The sequence below is a fragment of the Elaeis guineensis genome, chromosome 3, assembly GCF_000442705.2.
Source record: "Elaeis guineensis isolate ETL-2024a chromosome 3, EG11, whole genome shotgun sequence".
NCBI lineage: Eukaryota > Viridiplantae > Streptophyta > Magnoliopsida > Arecales > Arecaceae > Elaeis > Elaeis guineensis.
The window spans coordinates 115,386,006-115,406,786 of NC_025995.2; the positions used below are offsets into that span (position 1 = coordinate 115,386,006).

The 20,781-nt window shown below is 36.3% G+C and overlaps 2 protein-coding genes across 4 annotated transcripts; both read right to left on the minus strand.

The window, feature by feature from the left end:
* Positions 1-952: 952 nt before the first annotated feature.
* Positions 953-4,367, minus strand: LOC105040701 (pentatricopeptide repeat-containing protein At3g49170, chloroplastic). 2 transcript variants are annotated; one of them, XM_073254546.1, is made up of 2 exons: positions 1,589-4,367; positions 953-1,466 (listed from the first exon to the last, which is right to left on the minus strand). In XM_073254546.1, the coding sequence occupies exon 1, from the start codon at positions 4,334-4,336 to the stop codon at positions 1,748-1,750; it is 2,589 nt and encodes an 862-aa protein (XP_073110647.1). In that variant the 5' UTR covers positions 4,337-4,367; the 3' UTR covers positions 953-1,466; positions 1,589-1,747. The 2 variants fall into 2 exon arrangements, with proteins under 2 accessions (XP_073110647.1, XP_019704543.1); XM_019848984.3 differs by having other exon boundaries at positions 953-1,493.
* A 713-nt stretch (positions 4,368-5,080) lies between these two features.
* On the minus strand, positions 5,081-17,383 carry LOC105040700 (long chain acyl-CoA synthetase 4). Of its 2 annotated transcripts, XM_010917352.4 has the most exons (19): positions 16,921-17,383; positions 16,553-16,616; positions 16,353-16,442; positions 15,332-15,388; positions 15,010-15,058; positions 14,434-14,510; positions 12,452-12,491; positions 12,267-12,361; positions 11,176-11,343; positions 10,892-11,002; positions 10,733-10,820; positions 9,917-9,983; positions 9,518-9,593; positions 9,291-9,408; positions 8,649-8,894; positions 8,112-8,251; positions 5,930-6,112; positions 5,680-5,799; positions 5,081-5,465 (listed from the first exon to the last, which is right to left on the minus strand). In XM_010917352.4, exons 1-19 carry the CDS (start codon positions 17,061-17,063, stop codon positions 5,430-5,432), a joined length of 1,968 nt encoding a protein of 655 aa, XP_010915654.1. In that variant the 5' UTR covers positions 17,064-17,383; the 3' UTR covers positions 5,081-5,429. The 2 variants fall into 2 exon arrangements, with proteins under 2 accessions (XP_010915654.1, XP_029119087.1); XM_029263254.2 differs by lacking the exon at positions 16,353-16,442.
* Between the last annotated feature and the right edge of the window lie 3,398 nt (positions 17,384-20,781).

Sequence of the window (20,781 nt, forward strand, 5' to 3'; positions counted from 1 at the left end):
TACTTTGTGTACTGTATGACTAGGATATGTTATTTATATTGGAAATGGATAATTATGAACGAACCTCTTTGACGTTTTTTTTTCTTAATTTGTTTTTTTTATGTGGAAGTAATGAAAGCTTAGTTGAGCTGGCAAGGCAGGTTAACGAGGTGAATATGAGCTCTCCTTGTAATTGTCTTTAATTGACTATGTTTTTGGTAGCTTGTACTAATTTTGTTATCAGTCAGTGCTTTAAACTTTAGATATCAATTGGGGTCAAGTAAAGGACCAGTTGGATTATATAGACTCATTTTGAAATAAAAATCAATGATCTAAATTAGATTCATCATCCCCCCATAATTTCAGCCATTGCATGTCCAATACATAATGTATGAAAGCTGATGTAAACGTTGTGCTTGCATCTAAGTCAATCATCCACATGTTTGATGAGTCAAAATTTTGGTACTGGGTTTAAAAAAAATAGGATTCTGTCTGCTTGCTAATCTGCAACATCTTCTGAAGAATCCAACCCATGCTAATGGTGGCACAGACAAGTGAGTTTTGGCCCTAAAAAAATTTCAGCGGCTCAATTTATTGCTTTTCACTTTATCCAAATCCTATATTCATCCATGATAGAGACACCTTCAGGACAAACATTACTTTTCCTTGGTTGGATCGTGTTGCTTTTTTGACGTTTCAGTCCCTGCATTTGATATAGAATTAAACTTAATTGAGAAACTTTCAATAGCCCTTCCTCTCCACGAGGACTGCCTTGTTTTCAGAGAATGTAAGGGAAGAAACCTGACATTCCACCAGATCTGCATGTTTTTCTTAGCTTTTTCACTTCTGCATGCTCTACTTGTAGGCGTGGTCAGATTTTCTCCTCACTGATATTTTATTTTAGTGAAAGGTTACAATAACAAATAAAAGGAATCAAAGTGTGGTAAACGGAAGAGGAGAGAGCTATGGCCCATTACCTATCTCATCATGTTGGATGTATTCAGCTTGATCTAAAATGAAGACTAAACACAATTTTACAAGATGCAAGTTACTAAAAGCCTACGACACTTGACAAACACAATTTCACAAGATGGAAGTTACTAAAAGCCTATGATACTTGATTACACATAGACAAACATACAGACGAACAACTAAGTAAGATTCTCTTGTTTCTTGATTCCATTACCGCTCCTGCTGTGGTCTCTCTCCACGTGCTCCAGCTAAAGCACTCTTCCAGAGCCACTCACATGTTTCCTTGACTTTCTTTGCCTTAACCTTCCTTGAAGATTAATATTTGAGATCATGTAGAGTTTGGATCATTGAAGTAGCTGGATTGAATGGAGTTTGGTATACATGTTTCTTTGCCTGGTTTAACAGCAGGATACGATAGATATTCCCACAAGGCAATGGATCTTCTGGGTGCTTTACAAATGGCCCGAGACAACGGTAATCAGTTTGTCCTGGCCAAGAGAATGAAAAAGAGCTTTCTTTAAGAAAGCTCTCCGGGATTTAACCTGTCAGACGACAGTGAAATGTCACCTTTGAATTGTGATGGACAAATTCAGGGATGCCAGATCCTGACAAATACATAATATTTAACAAGATTTACCTCTTCAGTTCCTGATCTGACTTGTAATGCATGGGCGAACTTACTGCTTACAGTTAAGTTCCTACAGTACATGGATGAGCTCAAAGGAAATGGTTCCTTCAAATTTTAGTTTGGACTTCAGCATGCACCATCCCGTAACTGCAAAGAGCACGCAGGGTCTTACCAGTAATCCCCACAAGAGCACTCCCCATTGCTGAACTGATGGAACCGATTAGAATCCCTCAAAATTACTTCCCGTCCAGTGGCCTTCGAGATGTACTTGATTGCAGCATGACAATCTCCACAAACACGAAGGTTCTTAAATATATGAATGGGTTTCGGAGCAGATGTGCATATAAGACCGTAGGCCACTGCTATCTTCTCACTGTGCTGAAACAGGTACTGCTCCTTTAGCTCATCCTCCATGTCATGAAGAACGAAATTTGTGTCAGGCACATACCCCATTTCCTTGATTTCAGCCACCAATTCATTCAATTTTGCATATATCTCTTGGGCTTGTGGATGAGAAGTATCTCCTGCATGAAACTTATGGATGGTGTTCTCCATCTCCATCCAACTCAACCCAGCTTCTTTGTTCAATTTCCTCTCTTTCATGTCAATCCTTATTTTTGCCACATCCTCCCACTTGCCAGCTGCAGCATACAAGTTTGATAGCAAGACATGGGCTGCTGGATCTTGTGGCTCCAGCTCTATGATATTTTTAGCAGCAAGTTTGCCCAGCTCAATGTTTCCATGAATTCTACAAGCACCAAGCAAAGTCCTCCACACCAGGGCATCCGCCTTGAAAGGCATCGAAGTTACTAACTCAACAGCTTCATTAAGAAGGCCTGATCGCCCTAGCATATCGACCATGCAAGCATAATGCTCCATCCTTGGAATAATTCCATGATCCCTTTGCATGGTGTAGAAGTGCTCCCACCCTTCCTTAACTAGACCCGCATGGCCACAAGCAGATAGAACAGCAATGTAAGTGACCCCGTTTGGCTTCGCACCAGTTGAGATCATTTCATGAAACAACTGGAGTGCTTGGTTTGCAAGCCCATGCTTAGCAAAACCTGTGATCATAGACGTCCATGAGATCACATTATGATCATCCATGTCATCAAAGACTCGGCAAGCATCCTCTATGTCTCCACACCTAGAATACATAGATATAAGTGAATTACCAATACCCTTATCTGATCCAAATCCTGCCTTTAGTAGCTGGGCATGCAACTGCTGGCCCTTGCTCATCATTCCAATGCTTGCAGCAGAACTCAAAAGGCTAGCAAATGTAAAAGCACTTACTCCAATGTCCATGCTCTCAGTTTGATGAAGAAGCTCAAGGGCTTCTTCAGCATTGGAATTCTTCAAATAACCATCAACAATGGCATTGTATGAAATGATATTCTTTTCATACAGTACATCAAAAGCTTTGATAGCATCTTCCATCCTACCTGACCGTGCATACATGTTGACTAAAGAGTTGCCTACGAAATTTACCGATGCTAGACCTGATTTCAGGACATGTGAGTGGACCTGTTCCCCCATCTCAGGATCAGATAGACTGGCACATGCCTTGAGAATGCTAGAATAGGTAAAATGGTTTGGCCGAACTCTTCCCTGCATCATCTCATAGAAGAGCTTTATTGCTTCTTCATCATGCCCTCCACTTTGCACGCAGCCTGATATCACTGCCGTCCACGACATGACGTTATGCTCAGACATCCGATCGAAAACCTTCCTCGAATCATCCATCAATACCCCTATTGCACATTTTGCATACATATCTACGAGGCTGCAACCTACGTAGGTATCGGAGGCAAACCCATTTCGAATAGCTAGAGAGTGCAGTTGCTGCCCCAACTTAATAGACTCCAGCACAGTGCAAGCGGAGATCACGCTGCTTATAGTAAACCGGTCGGGTTCGAACCCGTCGAGCACCATATCTAAAAACAAACTGATTGCTTCTTTTCCACGGCCATGTTGGCCGTACCTCGTGATCATCAGGGTCCAAGCGACCAAATTCCTATCAAGCATTCTGTCGAAGACCTTACGAGCGGAGACCAAGTCGTTGGTCTTCGCAAACATATCGATCAGAGCACACCCAACTGACACATCCCACGGGAAAAATCCCATTTTGATCACAGATCCAAGAACCACTCTCCCAACCGACATGAACTTCGTATTCGAGCAAGCTTGAATGACGCTTGAGAAGCTGAACTCATTCGGGCTAAACCCCGTTTCGAGCATTTCGCAGAACATCTCTATGGCTGTTTCTTCCATCCCATTCTGGTCCGCGCTGGAGATCATGGCGGTCCAGGATACTAGATTCCTTCGGCTGCCCATTTCCTCGAAGATGCAGAAGGCGGCGTCCCAATCGCCGCATTTAGAGTAGAGGGTGATAAGGGAGTTGGTGACGACGGAGTCCAGGGGAAGGGTAGAGTCGAGGAGGCGGCGGTGGAGGAGGCGGCCGCGGGCGAGGTCGCGGGAGCGGATGCAGGAACGGAAGAGGACGGAGTATGTGACAAGATCGGCGGGGACGCCGCGGCGGTCCATGAGGTCGAGGGCGGAGAGGGCATCGTCGAGGCGTCCGCGATCGGCGAGGCGGATGACGCGGTGCTTCAGGGGCTCGAGGGCCGGGTGTTTGTTGGTTGCTGGGGTTTGGGGGACGGTGGTGGTGATGGTGGTTTTGGGGCGACAAGCGGACCCGGGTCTCAGAGGGTGTGGGGAAGTGGTTTTGGCGGGGAGAGATAGGGCGTGAGCCATGGCGCTCCGTTGTCCTCCAACCCATCGCGGTTCACATACGAAAGATTTATAATAATAATAATGATAATAATAATAATAATAATAATAATAATAATAATAATAATCAGTACTAGTATTTTATAACCAAAAAGGAAAAATTATCGACAAAAGAACGGTACGGTGATGAATCTAGAAATGGAATGAAGAGGATAGAAAGCGATGGGAGGTTTCAAAATAAATTGATAGGATCATGACCTCTTGGATCGGTGAACGTTGAAGGCAATTAGATCAATGAACCTATAATACATGTTTATTTTGAGCTAAAATATGGTTAAGTATTTCATTAGTTTTATTTATGCTAATGCTCTGGTTTCATCTCACAAGTGGGATTTTGTTAGTTTGACCTATTTATGATTCAATTGGATGGCTTTGATCTTTTAGCGTATACATGATAAAATCCATCAGTGCAATCATAACGGCACTGCAATGAGGCATGACACAGCGATGGATAAGAATGATAAGAAAGGATGCAGCGAATTTGCATCAGGAATTAATGTTAGGTGGGAGGTGCGTGCTTCCCCTGAACCCAACTCTTTTCAGCATTCCCGATGGTCAATTTGGTGGCATATTTCCAGCCCAGGGAATAATGATTCATTGATCACTCAAACATTTGGCTTCGGTATCGCAAATTATCAATAGAGCAACAGGTACAACAGGCAAATATACGAGCAAAAGAGCTTAAGTGAAACAGTTGACGAAATATCATCCGACAACAGGATGAACCTGATCTCTCAGTAGCAGTAATCCATCATATTTTGTTCAGCAAGAACAGTTTATGATACCAACATTCACATAAGCTTAAAAACATTCAAAAGGAGAGTGTTTGTTTTCATCCAAGCAGGTGCTGCAGGTTCACTCACTACACACAACTTTATTGGAGATATGAAATAAATAGGTTCAAGCATATTAATAAACAAATTGATTGTATATACACTCTACCACCAACGAGAAGCAGTAGCAGCAGTAACCATAATCAGATATAACAAGGGAGTGAAAAGGAAGAAGTAATGCTTTGCCATATGCATCAGTCCCTCCTGTTTGATCAGTTAGTTGATCACTTGGTGTTCTTATACAGGCCGTTAATGACCGTCTGAAAAGAACAATTACCATGTCAGGAAAAATATAAAGAATATCAGGAATGATCAATGTAAGGGTTTCTTCTTTCCTCCTTTCCATTTTTTTATTTTTTTTGAAAGAGCTGGAAGATTTCTAACGTGACCAAACGGTTGTACAAACAATCAGCAAGTGCAATAAGTTCCTCAAACCAGGGAGATCAAGTTTAAAGAGAAGAGGAGATGGCTAACCTGATAGTACTTGAGCAACTGTGGCCGCTTCTTCTTGTAAGTTGGGGTAAGCAGATCACGTTCCATGTCAAATGGTATGGGGTCAAGGTGAACAGCTTTAATGAACTCAAAACCTTTCAACTGCCATGACATTAAAAAGCAGCACTTATCATCATATTCCAGGAGCTAAAATATGATCTATCCAGTAAACAAGGAAAATTATTGGATAATGAGAGCAAAACCAAGTCAAACATAAGTTACAAAAATTCACCTTCTTTGCTTTTGCAATTTTTGTGAGTTCCCCAAGGATGTATTCTTTAGCTTTGGGATTCTCACAGATGGCAGCAAAATCTCCACTTAAACCATTTTCTTCAGCCCAGCACTCCAGAGCTTGTTTATCGGGATTTACAATGGCAACAAGGAATGACTCAAAGCTATTCCCATATATCCATATCTGAAACAAAGTTGATTAAGTTGGCCAGTTATAGAAAGTAACTCATAAAACTCAATGATAAGGTAGAGAATATGCTAGTCATTCAAATTTATTTTGATTCAGTACTTGCAGGCAATTATAATTTACTGCATTGTTAAACTGTTAAAATGATCAAGTCAACATCACACATATCATTCTACCAGCCAGCAGACCCTTCAGTGTTCATTCAGATTATAGAGCAACTTTACTGCCAGCTTTGACATCCTTTGCGGTCAAAATGCAATAGCCCACTTCTAATGCTTATGAAAAATGATAAATAAATAGTAGATAAACTTGGGAAGAGATATTTAATAATAGGGCTTGAATGAACTCTTCCCTTTAGTCAAGCTCCACTGCATAAGTTCAAACAATTGTTAAACAAATAAAATTATCTGAGCAGAAAAGCCTGTTAGAATGGCTGCATAAAGTCCTCAGCAGGAATGAAAATATAACAGGGAGAATAGCTTAATCATTAGGAGCTGGCTCTACATAATAGAAACCCTTCACTACTAACAAATATTTCTATCTTAATTCTTCATCATAAATTCAAATCCCTTGATATGTCAAAAACTTCCTTTTGTCTCTCTCACACACAACAATCTGAGAATATCATCTTCAACAATCATTTACGTTTTAATCTGATGTCTTTGGCATCTATAGCTTCATCAGTAAAACCATGTCAACTATAGAACTAGAATGTCCTGGCCATTCCCCATCCATGAAACCTAGCACAACAGCAACCTTATTTACTTATGAACATGCATCACACTGCATTTTTAGATAGATAAAGCTGTCTGGTTTCACTTTCCAAACAATATTTAGAGAAGACCCTGGCAAGGTCTATGCCATGATAAAGCAAGTGCATTTATCAATCCATCATTATTTTTGAAAAGAAAATCATAAATCCAAATCCTGACATCTTAGTTGTCCTGCATATGCACAATAATTGTGCAACATATAACAAGAGATTCCTCGGTCATGCAACATTAAAACCTTCTTAACAAATACATGGTTGTATCTAATGAGGAATGAAGTGCATTTATGAATTCAAAAGGCCTATACAAGAAAAATATCAGTAGAAATCTTTTGACCAATACAAGCTCCACTGCCCCCTCCCTCTCCCTATCTCTGATAAAAAAAGTATATGCATCAAAAAAAGTGCATTTCTGTAAATCCGTAAAGAGGTCATTTTATAATGGTAAGCTTCGCATACTGATTCTACAAGCAACTGTCTTGCCTTCATGCCACTTGCTATATACTCACTACTTTCACCATCCCTATTAATCCAACACATCCACTTTTGCATTCTCATGTTTGCTACACACAGCTCTAATGTCCACAACATCTTTAAGACCTCATTTTATGCCCAAACAGACAAAAATATTAGGTGCATTTGTCTATAGGAAAGCTTTTTCTAAGAATTCATTGCATGCACCAAAAACTGTGGAAGCACAGAGTTAGTTCAGTAACCCATATCAGAAAACATCCATATTTGCATTCTCATGTTGCTACGCACAGCTCTAATGCCTGCAACATCTATAAGACCTCATTGTATGCCTAAACAGACAAAATTGTTAGGTGCATTTGTCTATAGGAAAGCTGTCTAAGAATTCATTGCATGCACCAAAAACCGTGGAAGCACAGAGTTAATTCAATAACTCATATCAGAAACATCTTAATGTGTTCTCTTCTTTTAAGGAGTTCATTAGATGAATCAGATGAATTAAATGAAAGGAATACAAAGGTTAACCTTGTTTTGCAGCAATAATAAATGATATAATTTTTTTCCTGCCAATAACATACCCCTTATGCCATGTCCTTAATAAGGCAGTCGGCCCATGAACACTCTATATGGACATCATCAATATCCAAAAGAAGACAAGAAGGACACTAAGCTATATATTCTAACATAGTATTATATCAAAGTAAATTGAAATAATAAACATGATTATTTCTTAAGGAAGTTGTACACATGACACACCGTGTCTATATCAGGAACAAGACCATATATGCTCTCCAGATTTTCAACTGCAACATACTCTCCTTGAGAAAGTTTAAAGATATTTTTCTTCCTGTCAATGATTTTTAAGCTTCCGTCTGCTTGCCATTCTCCAACATCCCCTGCATACAACAATAACTGGAAGCATCATTCGTAAAAAAAGGCCTCAAAATAAAATAAAGGTCACACAAGAATACTCACTGTTGAAGTTTGACAAGTGCCAAACATGAAATTAAATGTGTAGAATGTGAATTAGAATTAGCTTCACAGGCTAAAGTTTCTACAACAGGATTTTGATGGTGACAAAAGGCATGCAACTTTATCATGCATGATCTAAGTGGATGCTTATTCAAATAGAAAAGAGGCAAAAAGAGTCATGTTCAACAAGGTTAACCAAGATAAGCCCAAAAGTCATAAGCAAATTTTCACCATAATCTAGAGAGATTTCACATAAACACCACCAAATTACATGCTTGTTTCATCATGCATGTATAAATGACAGGATTTTATGTGACAAACCTGTATGAAACCACCCATCAATCATAACTTCATTTGTAAGGTCTTCTCTTTTATAATATCCTGAGAACAAGGTTTTTCCCCTGATGCAAATTTCTCCACGGGGTATGCTGGAGAGGGCATCATATCCCATTTCAGGAACAGACTCAAGGCACACGTCAACATTTGGCACTGGAGGGCCCACTGTTCCAACCATTGCCATGTCATTTGGCAGTGATACAAAAGTTCCCGCACAAGTTTCCGTCAGACCTAAATCGAGAACAAATGCAATCAGCAATTTATGATAGACTAAAAAAAAGAAATATCTAGACTAGGTATGAATAGAACAATTTTTCACTGCCAATTCATAGAAGCTATAATAGGGCTCAAGCTTTTTAGATATATACACATAACAGATTCATACTCATGGACAACACTTTTTTCGAAAAAAAAGAAGCTTTAAAGGGAGGGTAAGTCATCCCATGCAAAGTTCATTATGACAACCTTTTATAATACCTTAAGTGGTTATCAAAAAACACCAATGAGCCACTTAGGGGGTTGCAATAAGACTTCATTTTTTTTTTTTTTTTGTAATGTCCATTATTATTTAGGTAAACAAATTAATTGAAAGCAATATGCAGTCTACCAAAGAATGTAGTTGCATACCATAGCCTTGTAAGACATGGGCACATGTCACCACCCGTAAAAAGGCTTCAACATGGGAAGCTAATGGAGCTGCTCCAGACAAGATAAGTCGTACCTTTCCACCTAATCCTTGTTTCACCTAGGTCATAAGAGGTCCAAATTCATAAAGCAATATAAAGAGTATTAAGGGCCTCTAGTTTGAAAACAACAATATACAAGTAATATCTTTATCAAAATTCTTGAGCTACCTTACTAAAAACTATTTTATCTAAAATTGGAGATGCCTCCTCATGTTTTCTTCCCCTCTTCATGTTACGTAGTTTGCTGCAAAATTCCATCTCACATGTTAAATATATTCAACAACATTGACACAACTATTTATTAGGTGAATGGAATTAGCATATTTTAAAAAGTAAACGAAAGAAAGAAAAGGTAAACAACATGAAAAATCCAGAATCATAGTTTCTACATCTAGGATAGAGATAAATGATTAACAACATAATACTGCTTTTGGAATTTAAAAGAGCTGTCAACATCAAAATGTAGGAAGCATCACTTGTCGATTTTAAATGGAGATAAAAAGAAAAAAAAAATCATAGCAGCTAAAAGAAATGATTTAACAAGAGATAAATGGGCATGAAGCTTACTATTTATAAGCAAAATTAAACAGAGTTTGCTTCAGAAAACCACCTGAAGAAATCTTATCTTGCAGACCTGGAACAAGTAGAAGTCAAGTTAGATAGTTTCACTATGCATGAAAAATGTACCCTTGAACAATTAAAGAGGTAATTCAATGCCAGTGGCCTCTTGCAGGTAAAAAAGAATTCTCAAAGATCAATAAACTAGTCAAAATGTGTGTGTGTGTTGGGGGGGGGGGGGGTACAGGAACTCTATGAACTATGATTTATGTGCAAGAATCAGGCTTCTGCTTATATAAGAAAGATCATGGCATTCTCCTCTTAATGTTACCAAATTCTTTAGATGGAAAATTAAGATTCAGTGAGTTGTATGTGGTGTAGAGCCACACAAGGATGCTTTATTGCAAATGCCATTGCATCCACTGTGTTACAAATATCCAGCAGCTTCACAGTGTGACAACACTGCACATTTATGTATATATTAGCATGTATGCATTTTATGTTTCATTTAGAAAACATCTATGACATTATCACATCGATTTGTATTAGAACATATAATTGCCCTATATTACTAGAACTCTTTCTTCCTGTACTCCAAGAGGACTCAGTTAACTTGAATTTTAGCATTGCACAGGCCAAAACGATGACAGAGATAAGGTTGAAGAAATAAGCCTACACAATTGAGTGGTTATGCATACCTCCAAGCTCTCACAGATTGTTGGCATATTTAACAATCCATTAACATTCACCTATAATACTACATGCAGGTGTCCTAGTACATGCTGTGCTAGCAATGCACCTAAAAACTTCCATTTTAAAAACTACCTGAATATACTCGGTCCAGTACACGTGGAACTGCACAAAAGACAGTTGGTTTTAGCACCCCAATATCTTCTATTAATAATTTGACATCCTGAAGATAAAAAATTAAGTATCAGTTATGATTTTTATTCAGATAATATAAATTCAAGTTGATTGGCTTACCCCACGCCAAAATCCAATGGAGGCCCCATGAAAGATAAACAGCTCCTCGTTCACTCGATCAAAAATATGCGCCAAAGGCAGATAGGATAGATAAACATCATTCTCATGCAACTATAACAGAATAAAGAACAAATAAGTTACATAAATTTGAGATATAGAGTAAATGTGATAGGTAAACAATATAGTAAATACCTAAAATTGTGTTATAAAGCTTTAAGGTTTCATTTTGTTGAGGCATCTACCATGGAGCAATGTAAGATACTAAACCACTAATATGATATTACCTGTTCATGTTCACAATGAAGAAGCCGATCCACACCAGCAATAAGAGTAATGATGCTTTCATTGGATATCATTACACCCTTAGGGTCGCCAGTTGTTCCACTGGTGTACATTATTGTACAGATATCTGTTTTTTTATTTACTGGAAGATCAAATGGTTGATTTTCTCCCTGAAGGTAAATTGCAGGAGGTGAGAATGTATCTTCCAGGTAATAGTTAAAAAACCATATTTGCTAAAGGTGTGAAAACATTGTGTGCATTTCTGCTAACTTACATGTAAAAAAGAACAATGGACAGAGAGATACATTATCGTTAGTATTTCTCCATCACTGCACATTGCTTTTAGGATGCCTCTATTTCGACATTTATTTATTTCTGATATCTTTTACAGCTCATCCACTCCCATGGATAAAATTCAACTAGTTTCTTTTATTAAGAAATTAGAACGAGACTATGTTCAAAAGAAACCATCATGAGGAAAATTCAGTTATTCCTTCAACAACTTTATCCACAATGTTGGCATCAAATAAACATCTGCATTTCACATCTGATTAGCTAACATCATCTTCCAAAAAAAACTTTCCACAACCACATTTCAGTATTGCACATGCAATTTACCAGTTCTTAAATAACAACTCACTGCATTTGGCTGAATAACTTCCATGGCTACAATTTTGCTTTCATCCATTTTATTTTATGAATAGATGTCTTATGCAGTCAACTTGAGATTTTTCTATGAAACTCATGATGGACTAAAGTAGGTCCTGAAAACGATGCAACAAAGTTTGCATCAACTTATCCCATTTATGATGGACAAGAAGAAGAAAATAATTATATGCATGAAAAACCAACTTAATAAACTTTTGGAGCCAACAAAAGGAGTAGCTATATTATTGTTGATTTGATTTTTACACAGCTCTGAACAATTGTTTTCAAGTCCTATCTAAGAATATTTAGAGCCATTAATTGGAGTCAAATATGGGAAAGTTGATAAAGATTGTCACAACTTATTTTCTCAAAAAAAAAAAAAAAAAGTTAAGCATGAAAAATTATTTCATGCAAGAAACTACAGAAGTTCAAGCACTAGACATACCGCAAGCAGAAAATCATCCCAAGAATATATTGCTAAACCAAATTTTTCAACCTCTTCTTGCTGCTCAGGAGTGACCTTCCCAAAGCTAACAATTGCTGTAAACAAAATGGAAGAATCGAGATAACATAAACAGTGCATAAAAAGCACCAGACCTGGAATAGAAAGAAGGAACTTATGATACTTACTTTTCAGGAACTTGGTTGAATTGGGAAAGGTTTTCAACATCTGAAAAGATCAAAAGTTCACAAAGAGTTGATCAAACTATATATGGTAAATCTAGTAGTGCGCAAAGGTTTCAATATAAAACCAATTATTTCATGATTGGTAATAAACAATGTGAATATACTTTTCCTAATTAAATGCAATAACAGCTCATTCATATTTTTAGCTGCCTTAAACTGAAATAAGGGCAATAAGCATGAACATGTATAACCAACCGCCAGAGCAACCTTCAAAAGCATCACTTTGTCCTTCACACATCAACTACTAAAATGTGGAATTTTTTTTAATCTGGCCAAAAATTAGGAAAATCAGGAAAATAAAAATCTTGAAACTAATTAAGATTCTATAAATTAAGCAAAACTCAAGAGTTGCTTGAACATTAACCTCGGTACTTCACCACCTAACCACACATCAAAGAGCTAATGCATTACTTGACACTAACTTTAGAATCGGATTTGCAAAGTATGTCCAAGTGTTTGACATGAAAAGATTAAAACACAGGGATATCTAGAAAAGTTATTTTAAGTAAAGAAAGTGTATGTGTAAATATTATAACAAAGAAAACAATCAAAGGTTAAAAGATATTATTTGTTAAGGTCTTCCAATACCCATTTATCTCATTCAAATTTCCTAATAAGCTTAAGTATATTAAAAAAAAAAACCGACATTTCCTGAAGTCACTTTGGTAGCTACAATCTTTACAAATCTCTATCAGGAACAAAATCTCATTTTTAACATTATTTTGTTGGGTTAAATTTATTGTTGGAACAGTCCATCAAAGCTGTGATAAAAAAAGGCAAATATCCACTGTCTGACACCAATCTGATTTACATACGTATCTGACATGGATTCTTGGAGTTGGATGCGAGCATCTAAATGACAAAGATATGAAAGTCAGCATGTTAAATAAACTTAGGCATGGATCGTCCATTTGTGCTGGAAGACAGCTAGATTAAATGAGAACTGAAGCTATGGCTTGCAACTCTTTCTTTCCCTACACAAAACAATGACAGTCCAGGACAATGATGTGATGACAATAATGTGCATCTAATTTCAGATAATGAAACATAAGAGGTTGAAAAAAATTCATATCACATAGTTTTATAAAGTAGTCAGAACACTTGGTTCAAATTAGTTTATTTTTTTATAAAAAAAATCTATAAACTTTTAAATTAATTCCCATATCTTCTTTACGATTGATCTTAACTATAATGTGGTTGTCCATATGCAAACCCAGCTTATCATCAATCAATAATGAAATGTAGATTATTAAATAGAACTGATATTGTCTTTACAAGACTAAGAAGTAACCATAAACCATGAAGAAATAACAAAATACCAGAATGACCTAAATTTTTAAAAGAAATATAGTTTTTAGATATAAAAATTAAATGAGATGTTATGTAGCTAAGAATAGTGGTGTACAAGAAAGAAATCGTGTAAACATATCAGATTACAAAGGATGCAAAAACTGCAGCACACGACCAGAAGGTACTGCCATACCAGCCTGTACTAACAACACAGAAAACAATTTCGATATAGATATCCTATAGTGGCCAAACCATAAGAAGATATGAGCCTGTTTCACAGTGCATGCTATACCGACCTATGATTAATACAGGCTCATATCATGGTTTGATATTCTCAAGAGGAAAAAAGAACCTCAGAAAACTGTAAATGCTCACATCAGGACATGGTTACAGAAAGAAGAGCAAAGTACTGAATGTCATTACAGATTAGGAACCCAAAAAGATATATTAACAAAATGATATTAATTACACAACATAGACATTTTATGACATTCTCAGGCATTCCACTTTCAAAAAGTGTTCTTGGAGGTAGTGAAATAGTTCCAATACTTCCTAAAATATTTTACTAAAAAAATTACAAAATAAGTAAACAAAGTAACATCTTTGTTCACAGACATGCGAAAAGGATACCATACCTCCATAATCTTTTTTTCTTCAACAAAAACAATCTGAACTTCTGCATGACATATAATGAATTCTACTGCACCAGGGCCTAAATCAAGACAAAGAAATAACAAATGGAGCCGAATCATAATACATAGCATTTATCAGAACAAGGTTGAAAGAAATTGAATGTTCCAATTAAATTGCATCAGATCTTGTAGCTAAGGATCTGAATGAATCATAAGCACATTAGCTGCTGGTAAGCATCAGGCTGCTTCCTTTCTTGGGAAAGAGAATATGGGAGGACTTTCTTCTTTGAAAACGGGAGAAAAATGAATAATGAGATCTAAACCCCCACAATGAGAAAGGATGAAGGAAACTAAAGAAAAAGAAACTAAACAAAGGGGAAAAGAAAAAGCAGCATGCCCCAATTCAAACAACGTACAACTTTTATTTCAACTCTCTTGTATAAAAATGATAGATTGAAGTCAGCACTAAATTTAGGAGAAGAAATATTAAAGAGAGACGCCTACCGTGGTTGTGGTTATCAACACTAAATGAACACATTGAAATGCTCATTCAAATCCATAAAGAATAACATTACATACCAAGGGTATCATACAGGGGAACACAGTAAATTCCATGAGCATTGCAAGCCTGCACAAATCACACAAAATTCATCAGATAAACCAGAATAAAATGATGCGATATTTTTGTCTTCATCTCAAACTTGCATGAAAAATATTATGTAGCGCATGCTTGACTGTCAATGTCAAAAGATCAGGACACCACGACAACAAAAATTGTCCATAAAGTGCAAAAATACTTTTAAAGCCTCTTATTTGATAATAGTAGTTGAAAATCTCAGGAATCAATAGTAAAAATATTTGTCTTAAAACAACAATCACCAAGTAAATAAAAGCAGAATACCTCCATACTGATGACCCACTCAGGACAGTTGGCTCCATAGATACCACAACGGCCACCCTGGAACAATCAACTATACTAATTAAGTCTGAGTTTCAAAATATTTTAATTTTTAATAAGAATATTTTCTACTGAGAAGAGAGAGAAGGAAGGGGATAGAGGGAAAAACATCATCTCAGATGATCTGATCTCAGCTCCACACAGGCTCAAGATTTGGCATGTGGTATCACATCCTCTTACTCGGTACCAGTTTGATCTCTGTATTTTCTCTCGTGATCCTCCTGCTACTTGGCATGTGGATGAAACCATATATCGGTTGTATACCTAAGTGGTGATCCTATTAGGATTCAGCAGCCTAAGCAATGGACCTGTAACCCCCATTGTTTAGTGGATTACTTTTGTTGCCCCGTGGTTTTTCCCTGTCGAAGATTTTTCACATAAAACTTATGTGCCTATTTTATTCCTTGTTTTTTCTCCTCTCACAGTTTGTCAATGCCTTAGAGACATACACAAAAGTCCTATCTTGGAACAACAGTTTACACAAGTTTCCAAGTTTCAGCCTGATATTTCACAAGTTCAAAATTGCGTCTGAACCTTTGTTTCTGCTGAGAAATCTTCTTTGATATCTAGTAGAGACGGTGTTTCGGCACCTAACACTTCCTATTCTTCTTGTTCCTTTAGTTTATCCACTATATATGCAATGCTACTCATGTCCTAGTGGATTTATAATAGGCTTGGGAAGAGAATGATTGATGATAGCTTTCTAATAAGTTTGAAACAAGCTTGGAAGGCGAAATAAAGGGCAGTAGATTTCTAAATGGAAAGTTGTGCGGGGAAGGATCGGATGCTTATTTTTCGGGATTCTCAACGTTCAATACGTACATATCTTTCTATATTGAGACTTTTTTTTTTCCTACTCATTGCTAGCGAATTAGCAATGATCCGAAACGTGTATCTAATCATCAATCTTAGTACAGCATGCTAAAAATATTACAACAATTTTTTTTTTTTTTTTTAAAGTTACCTTCTCTACTCCACAATAGCGGATGGAAGCCCCAACTTTCATCACAGTGTCATATACTTCTTGGAAAGTCAACCAGATATATTCACCCGCCTACCAACCAAAAAAAGGACAAAAAAAAAAAAAGGGACGAAAAGAAAAAAAAAATCCAACATCAAGAAATGATATAAGCGATATTATGATAAAGATTGAAGAGGACTAACCTTCCCATCAACAAACTCGCGACGGCCCAGCATTCGATTATTGGGATTCTTCTCCACAGACATGCTGAACCACAACTACAAACAGGTCAACACTAATAACAAGTAACGCCATGTACCAAGAAAAGGGATTTGAAAAAAAAAAAAACAAATATATGAACGCTAAAATCCAAATCAGTTTGTTCTAGTCTCGATTAATTTCACCCATATTTTCCCAAAACGAAGAAAAAAGAAATCATCAAGATAGCTGAATCTCGAAAGGGAGAGCACTGAACAAAGAAAAGAAACAGAGAGAGAGAGGAGAAAAAGAAAACACCAGTTCTTGTCTCAACAAGAACGGAAACAACGGTAGAAGAGGAGAGGAAACCCACCGGAAAACATCCCAACAGGTCTCCAAGCCAGGGATAGGCTGGGGGAAGCCATCCTTGGCGAAGACGCTCCGGTAGGCGGGGCCGACGGACGGCCGGTCGTCGCTTGCCTCCCGCCCTTTCTCCACCTCCACAACGTGCTGCATCTTGAACACACCTCTCCGCCTCTCCACGTCGAATTCCTCAAACTAACTCACAGAGACAAGAGAGAAGCCCAGGATTTTAAGCACAGCAGCGGAGAAAGGCCCATCGCTCGAACGAAAGATGGGTTGGTTAACGCCTTTCTCCTTGTTGTTGGCCAACGCCGTTGTTTTTTTTTTACGGTAGCAATGGACAGGAGGAAGAGAAGCAGGGGGAGCTGTTGGTGGCGTTGGGACTTTCTTCCTCTCCTCTGTTCTCACCTTCTTCCCCTCGTCTTACGGTAGCCTGCCTTTGTCTTTCACCTGTGGAGTTGGAGGAGTTGGAGTTGGAGTTGGTCCAACGGCAGGGGTTTTAGTCTAAGCGTGACGTTATCAATGGCACGTGATGACGGTAGCTTTAAATTAAAATCACAATTAGTGTTCTCCAAAAACTGGAGTAAAGACTCCCGAAGAGAAAACACCAGGACGAGAGAGGGCTTAGAGGAAGAAGCGGCGTGGCGCATAAGACAAGAGTTAAGTTTGGCGTTTAATTTGGGTGTTTTGGATGCAGCTGGATGAATAAAATCGGGGGTGGGAGATGCGGAGAAAAAGGCGGGATCTGGATGGATCCGACACGACTGTATAATCTCAAGACTAATGATTGAAACCAACGGTTGGTTTTTTTTTTCCTTTGACAAAAAAATTGGAGAGTGATGTTTATATCATTACATGGAATCTTCAATGGAAATAAAAAATTTGTTGTGACGGTACTACATTCTACGTTAACGGCGATCTGCCTCTCTATTTTTGAAGTTGGAAGCTCCACTTAGAAAATAGACCGTTAGATACGAACAAAAATCACATGGGACAGGTACTATAGAAGATCATATGAAACGGACTTCATAATATGCCACATATTTTTTAATATTAATTTTAAAATATAAATTTAAAATAAAAAAAATTATTAATAAAATTATTAATTTTATGATCAAAATATTTTCTTTCTTTATCATTTTCAATACACAATATATACTATATGGTCATATAATATACACTAAATATATAACTAGGTGATACAAATTATAAATTTTTTTGAAACACATTGTACAACAATTTAATATACATCTACAGCTAAATTGATATATAATTTATCAAATTTAGTATTCATCAGTAGGTAGTATATGATTAGTTGATACACATCTAGTAAAATATTTATCCAACATCCCAATACACACCTCTAGATAAAGTAATACATAATTTTCAAAATATAGCATTTATCAGTACACAGTATATGAACAAATGATACACATTAGATAACTTATTGATAGATACTGTAAGCTTTTTTGATATACATCCAGCAATGACCCAATACACACTTGGAGGCCCTTTCTCCTCTTCTAAATTCTTTTTCTTTTCTAAGATCTTTGCATCTAAAAATTTATAGAAACTATATATTATTTCATCTAGAGGTGTATATTGAGATATCGATGAATATTTTACTAGATGTGTATCAACTGACCATATACTGTGTATTAGTGAATACTAAGTTTGATAAACTATGTATCAATTTATCTGTAGGTGTGTATTAGATCATTACTGAGTATATATCAATAAGTCGTATAGTGTATATCATTTACTGATATACTATGTATTGATAAATGCTATATTTTGAAAACTGTATATTACTTTATTTAGAGCTGTGTATTGGGACGTTAGATGAATATTTTATTAAGTATATATCAATTAGTTGTATATTCTGTACTAGTAAAACTAAATTCGATAAACTATATATCAATTGAGCTGTATGTGTGTATTAAATCATTACTGGGTGTATATCAAAAAAACTTACAGTATGTATCACCTGATTATATATTTAGTATGTATCATATGGTCATATAGTATGTATCGCTACATGCTGAAAATGAAGAAACAAAGAATACTTTAATCATGAGACTAATAACTCCGTTAATAAAAAAAAATTTTAACTTTTAGACTCATACTTTAAGATTAATATTAAAAGACACGTGACATATTGTGAAATCCACCCCATATGATCTTTTATAATGCCCGCCCCATATGATTTTTGTTCATTAGATATCTGCCTTCTTTTAGTTGAGCTTCTGTCGGTTGGCATCTATTATGAGGGGAGTGTTAGTTGCACCAATTCCCAAGTGCCACGTAGCTCAGCAGTTTTGTATCATGGTTGGGATATGTGGCATTGTTCTTTCTAGTAAATGCATTCTAATTCATTACTTCTCAATCTTTTTTTTCCATTCCCAATGTATATGAGAGGAGAGGAATGCAATCATACAAAAAAACAAACCATAAAGTAGTATTTAGTATCCAAATAGGATTATCACGATGATCTAAAATTACTGATAATCTAAATCCTATGGTGATTTGATTACCAGTGATCTAAAATCATGACGTTTGGTGAGCAATGGTCTAGTAATTAAAGATCCTTGGATATTCATGTGTAATCTGTTTGATATTATATGAAAAATCAAAATCACCAATTATATAATACTAAAACTACTCATAATATATTATATAGAAATATATTTATTAATCATATATATTATATTATAAATAATATATAGCTATATTTCTTAATATATTGATAATTAATAGATTCTATAAAAATATATTTATTAGTCTTATAAATTATTAATCATATAAAGATATATTAATTGTTATTATAAAATTAATATTTTTATTTATACGTATAATATATTATTTATTAATACAAATATTTATCTTGATTAAAAAATAAAGTACAATAAGATATTTTTACTTTATTTTAAAATTATCATTAAATGATAATATGACAATAATATGATTAATAATATATTATAATATATATATATATTATAAATATAATATATAATATCAAATATAATGTAACATCATATATATAATATTAATATAATATATAAACGGCATATTGAAATACCAATTTCTTTTGTTAGACTAAAGGATATTTTAATCCTTATATTTCAGTCTAAAATCACTATCCGGGAGTGATCTTGAATTTTCAATCTTGAAGACAAATATCTTATCACTGGATTGGGGGGTGGTTTGAGAAGTACGAGTGATTTGAAATCATTGCCATCTAGGATCATCATGATGTTACTAAATACGGTGATTTTATTACCTCCATCTACATCGTCCTTAATCTTGGATGGATCATCCCATACCAAACATCCCATAATAGTGTGCCACATGAGGCTGCTATACCTCCATTGCATGCATGACTCATGCGTGGTCATCCTACGTTGTTGCACGAGCTAGTACTTTGCATGGAACACAATTTACTTTGCGAACCAGTAAACGTAGATAGCATGCATCACAAGACAATAGTTTGAGCGACATGATGTAAATGGGACATTAGATTTACTTTGCAATGCATGTGACATGCAACGCAGGACACACTTGAATGCAAGGGTGCATGGCGTATAAAGTATCAAATTGCACCAGGTTGCCTCACGACATGTTCCACAATGCAAATGGCAGTGATCACAACCATATAAATCTTAAGCCACATCTACAAAGATAGCATAAACAAAGAAAGAAGATAGTAAATATTGAGCCATTTTCCTTGATCAAGTTTTTTTAGGTGAAAGTTCCTTCGTAGAACTTTGCCATTATGTCGTAAGGAACAAAGAAGCCTATGCATTTTTTTTAGGTGAAGTTCCCTAGTAGAACTTTACCATTATGTCGCAAGGAACTAAGAAGCCTATGCATC